At 44.2% G+C, this 5,354-nt stretch overlaps 1 protein-coding gene across 1 annotated transcript; it reads right to left on the bottom strand.

Annotated features, from left to right (window-relative positions):
- Positions 1-185: 185 nt before the first annotated feature.
- On the bottom strand, positions 186-5,013 carry LOC116863593 (L-2-hydroxyglutarate dehydrogenase, mitochondrial-like). The gene is made up of 2 exons (XM_032851010.1): positions 4,858-5,013; positions 186-339 (listed from the first exon to the last, which is right to left on the bottom strand). The coding sequence occupies exons 1-2, from the start codon at positions 4,995-4,997 to the stop codon at positions 189-191; spliced, it is 291 nt and encodes a 96-aa protein (XP_032706901.1). The 5' UTR covers positions 4,998-5,013; the 3' UTR covers positions 186-188.
- Positions 5,014-5,354: the final 341 nt, after the last annotated feature.

Raw genomic sequence — 5,354 nt, 5'->3', positions numbered from 1 at the left:
CCTCCTGTGGCTTTTCCTCCTTCCCAGTTTACTCTCCACACCCCCTCAGTCCTGCCTCCTAAACAGCCTCTCAAATAAATCACCTATGCTCAAGTTCTAGTCCCAGGCTCTGCTTTACGGAGAACCCTAATTAGGATACTAACATCAACATTCAACATGAAAGATGCAGGACTGAAAAAATGAGCAGATTAAGCCCAAAGAGCCACAACGATATCATACATACCTAAATCTTTCTCCTTTTCCAGAACACCAATGGAAAATGCTGGATGTCGCAGGATGAGTGCTCTGGCAGAGGCAAGGCCCACAATTCCGCCACCGATAATGACCACATCAAATGAGCTTTAAGAGAAAGTCACCTTTAAAGTAATGCATGTTTATAGTAGATCTTATAAAACTTCATGTGTATAATTTTCATCATCAGTGAACAATTAAACTATGAATTTGTAATCATGAAAATCAAATATTTCTTGGGCCTTACACTATTGGCTTCTTAAGAGAAAAAGCCTTTAAGAATTAGAGGCATTGGGGCACCTGGGTGGCTCGGTTGGCTAAGCCACTGCCTTCATGACTCAGGTCATGATCCCAGAGTCCTAGGATCCATTACTCTGTTAGGCATCAAACTCTGCTCTACCATTTACTCATTTGAAATTCAAGTGCAGGGGCACCTGGGTGGCTCAGTCTGTTAAGCAGCTGACTCTTGGTTTCAGCTCAGGTTGTGATCTCAGGGTCCAGGGATTGAGCCCCATGCTTAGCAGAGAGTCTGCTTGAGGATTCTCTCTCCTTCCCCCTCTTGTACTCCTCCAGCTGCTTGTGAGTGCAGGCTTTCTAATAAAATCTTTAAAAGAAAAAAAATTAGGAAGGGCATGTATAGTCTATCTAATTCAGCAATGAGGAGCAGAAATGTCTACCTTTAGCACCTACCTCATGGGCCCAAAAATCTGGTCTGACAGGAACAGGGCCAATCTTGCCTTTCCTACATCCCACCTATTTCAGCTCTTCCTAAATTAAATTATTTTGATGCAAATCCTAAACATTATCTGTAAATATTTTATTATGTTGTTTCTAAAAGGCCTCTATAAAACATGCCCACGATACCATCATTCTGATTTTTTAAATTATTTTTTGTTGTTGTTGTTCTTGTCTTTTAATTTTAACTGGCTCCATGCTCAGAGTGGATCTTGAACTCACAACTCTGAGATTAAGAGTCACATGCTCTACCAGCTGAGCCAGCGAGGAACCACCAGTATTCTAATTTTTAAAAAATTACAATAAACATTTTATATCATCAAATATGGACCATATAACTTTTAGGAGAAAACCTTTGGGACCCAGCACTAAGTGAAGTAGAAGACACCAAAAACATGCTCCATATAAAAAAATTTGATAAAATGCACTTCATCAAAATTAAAAATTTTGTTCTGCAAAAGATCTTGTTAAGAGGATAAGAAGACAACTAACAAACGGGGAGAAAATAATTGCAAACCACATATCTGACAAAGGATTCACATCTAGACTATATAAAGAACTCTCATATAAACCATTTAGTTAACACGGAGGACACTGGAAGAAGGAGAGGAGAAGGGAGTTGGAGGAAATCGGAGGGGCAGATAAACCATGAGACACTGTGGACTCTGAGAAATATACTGAGGGTTTTGGAGGGGAGTGGGTGGGGGGGTTGGCTGAGCCCAGTGGTGGATATTAAGGAGGGCACGTATTGCATGGAGCACTGGGTGTGCTGCATAAACAATGAATTTTGGAACATTGAAAAAAATAAAATTTTTTTTAAATGGGCAAAAGATATGAACAAAACAGTTCATCAAAGAGGAAAGATATATAAATGGCAAATTAGCACATCAAAAGATGTTCACTACCATTAGTCATTAGGGAAAAGCGAATTAAAACTACAGTGAGGGGCACCTGGGTGGCTCAGTGGGTTAAAGCCTCTGCCTTCAGCTCAGGTCATGATCCCAGAGTCCTGGGATCGAGCCCCGCATCGGGCTCTCTGCTCAGCGGGGAGCCTGCTTCCCCCTCTCTCTCTGTCTGCCTCTCTGCCTACTTGTGATCTCTGTCAAAAAAAAAAAACAAAAAAAAACTACAGTGAGATATCCCTACACCCCTATCAGAATGGCTAAAATTAAAAAAAAAAAAAAATGGTAGCACCAAATGCTGGTGAGAATGAGGAGGAACTGGACCACTCACACACCTCTGGGAGGAATGTAAAATAGTACAGCCACCCTGGAAAAAGAGTATAGCAGTTTCTTAAAAAACTAAACATAAATCTGCCATTGTGTAACACACTCCACTCCAGTCAGATAATTGCTGTCAGCCTTGATGGTGGCACAACTTCCTTTGTTCTGTTGTCACTTGTATATAGGAAAAACAAATCTTTGGGCTTATATTTTACCCAATTTGGGCCACATCACTGGTCTCCCACTCTTCCTCAGGCCATTCTTTGGATTGCTGAAGATATTAAAGGATATAATGGTCTCTTTTTGAGTCCCAAATATGGACTCTACTCATCTCAAGTCTTTCTATAAGGGAAATTCTAATATTCAGAACCTGAATCCCAGGTGCATGACTTCATGTTTTATACTTCCTTGGGAAGCACTGGTGTACTTTTCTTTTATAAATCAATACTCAATATTTCAAAATTGATATTCCTTTTATGGCTCTACATTAAAAAACATGTCTACAGGGGCGCCTGGGTGGCTCAGTTGGTTAGGTATATGACTTCGGCTCAGGTCATGATCCCTGGATCCTGGGATGGAGCCCTGCGCTGGGCTCCCTGCTCAGCAGAGTCTGCTTCTCCTTCTGCACTTCCCCCCGCCCTTGTGCTCTCTCAAATAAATAAATAAATAAATAATATATTTAAAAATAAATAAGGGACGCCTGGGTGGCTCAGTTGGTTAAAAATAAATAAAATAAAAACCATCCCCACAATGAAAAAAAATCAAGCATGTACTAACTAAACATGTCTTAGCAACTACACTCTTGGGCATTTATCTCAGAAAAATAAAAACCTATGTTTGTATAAAAACCTGTACTTAAATGTTCACAGCAGCTTTAATAATAATAGTCCAAAATTATAAATAGTCCAGATATCCTTCAACTGGTAAATGGTCAAACTGTATTACATCCGTACCATGGAACACTACTCAACAGTGAAAATGAACCCACTTTCATTATAGGGAACACCTTGGATGAATCTCAAAGACATCATGCTGTGCGAAAAAAGCCAATCTCAAAAGGTTATATACTATGTGACTCCACTTATAGAACATTCTCAAAATGACAAAATTTTAGAGCTAGAGAATAGATTAGTGATTGCCAAGTTAGGAAGAGTGGAGAAGACGGGATGTGAATATAAAGGGACTGGGTAGGGGTGCCTGGGTGGCTCAGTGGGTTAAAGCCTCTGTCTTCAGCTCAGGGTCCTGGGTCCTGGGACCCAGCCCCACATTGGGCTCTCTGCTCACAGGGAGCCTACTTCCTGCTCTCTCTCTCTCTGCCTCCCTCTCTGCCTACTTGTGATCTCTGTCTGTCAAATAAATAAAATCTTTGAAAATAAATAAATAAATAAAGAGACTGGTAACACAAGAGATGTCTCTGTGGTAATGAAACATTTCTGTATTTTATGGTGGCAGTTACACAAATTAACACGATTAAATTGAATAGACACACACAAATGAATGCATATAAAAGCTGATGAAATCTGAACAAGGTCTGTGGATTGTGCCAATCTCAATTTCCTAGTTTTGATACTATACTGTAGTTAGGTAAGATGCTATCATTGGGGTAAATTGGCTGAAGGGTATACAAACACTGGTTTGGGGTTTGCTTCTTGTGGGTTTTTTTTGCAACTTCCCATGGACCTATAATTATTTCAAAATAAAAAGTATAAACAAAACCTTCACTAACCCTACTTTTCCTCCCTTAAGAAAAGCAATCCCAAAATAATTGTCTACGCTCACCCACCATGACTCACAAGTCCTATCCCACTCTATCCTCCCTCCAAACCACTAACAAACAGCAGCCAGTCAACTTTTGAAACCTCAACATTTAATCACTCCCTCTTCTAAAAAATCCTTTAAAAGTCTCCCCATGCTCTTAGAATAAAATTCCATGTGGGTAAAATAAAATAAAAAACCCTGCTGTGATGTAGCCTCTCTCTAGTGTCATTCCACACCATCTCTGTTCTACGAAGAACAGTCCCACTCATCTTACCCATCTTCTAGTTCTGGAAATAGCCAAGAGCTTTCCAGCTTTAAAGCCTTAGCATAAGCCACGCCCTCTCCAGAAAGCAGAGAAAGACGGTGGTTTTTAATGTGACCTCCAAACTTCAAATCACAGGACACTCACTTGTGCAAGCTTTGATTAGCAACTGAGCTGCTTCTCACAGGGGCAACTCTATGCAGTGTTTGCCAGGAACCGACTGATTTAAGAACTGGTCCCGGTCTTCCAAGCAACACCAGGGATGCCAGCAAATAAACAAGTTTATTTGATTGCTTCGTGTGGTGGTCCTTTAAGCCTCAAAACGACCACCTACGGGCAAGACTAGGATCCTACTCACAAGTGAGCCTTTAAGGAGCTATAGTAACCCACCCAAGGACTGAATAAGAAGTGGAGGGGTGCTATTCAAAACCAGAACTGCTCTAGACCTCTCTACTCATCGCTGCCTTGCTCTGCATCCGGCACGCAACACAACGAATGAATCCTACAAGGGAACGCCTGGGATCCACAGGATCTTGACCTTCTCTCACGCCCGGGACAGGGAAGTAGAGCAGCGGCACAGGTCCAGCAAGAGGCACCTCAGAAAGCAGTAGTAGCACAAGCGACGAGGGCAGGCCAGCGGCTACTCACCGGGTGCTGGCTCTACGGCCACCTTGGCACAGCGGCCAGGGCCTCCCCGGCGCCGGCCGGCACGCCGCAGCGAAGCCCCCGGGGAGACTCCCGCGGACCCGGCCGCAGGCACCGCTCAGGTAACGCAGCACTAGCACCATCGCCTGCGCCCCCTCTCCTGCCCTCCCTCAGCCTCCAGTTCTGCCCACTGCAGCCCGACGCCCCGCGGCTCCCCGCGCTGTCTAGCCCCGCCCCCCACTCAGGGGCCAATGAGGCGCTCACCGACGCCCCACGTGAGGGCGGTGCCAGTGGCCAATGGACGCGCGCGGCGGAGGGCGAAGGGCAGGCCAGCGGCGCCGTAGACGTGCGGCACGCTGGCTCGCTCCCTCCCTTCCTCCGGAGCTGTGAGTAGATGAGCTAGGCCTTGAGCGAGGCGGGTCTAGGGTGGTAGTTACGCTCTGCCCTTTTCCTTCTCCCACGGCTGGGTCGACTGAAAAGCTGGCCTGTCGAGTCGTGCG

Source organism: Lontra canadensis, unplaced genomic scaffold, assembly GCF_010015895.1.
Source record: "Lontra canadensis isolate GAN:19392208 unplaced genomic scaffold, GSC_riverotter_1.0 scaffold1759, whole genome shotgun sequence".
In the NCBI taxonomy this organism is placed as follows: Eukaryota; Metazoa; Chordata; class Mammalia; order Carnivora; family Mustelidae; genus Lontra; species Lontra canadensis.
The sequence above is the reverse complement of the archived record's forward strand: the minus strand, read 5'-3'. Positions and strand labels throughout refer to the sequence as shown.

Coding starts and splice junctions, on each gene's coding strand:
- LOC116863593 (XM_032851010.1), bottom strand. CDS start 4,997: ATGGTGCTAGTGCTGCGTTACCTGAGCGGTGCCTGCGGCCGGGTCCGC. Junction 340..4,857: donor GGCCGTAGAGCCAGCACCCG/GTGAGTAGCCGC, acceptor TTTCTCTTAAAG/CTCATTTGATGTGGTCATTA.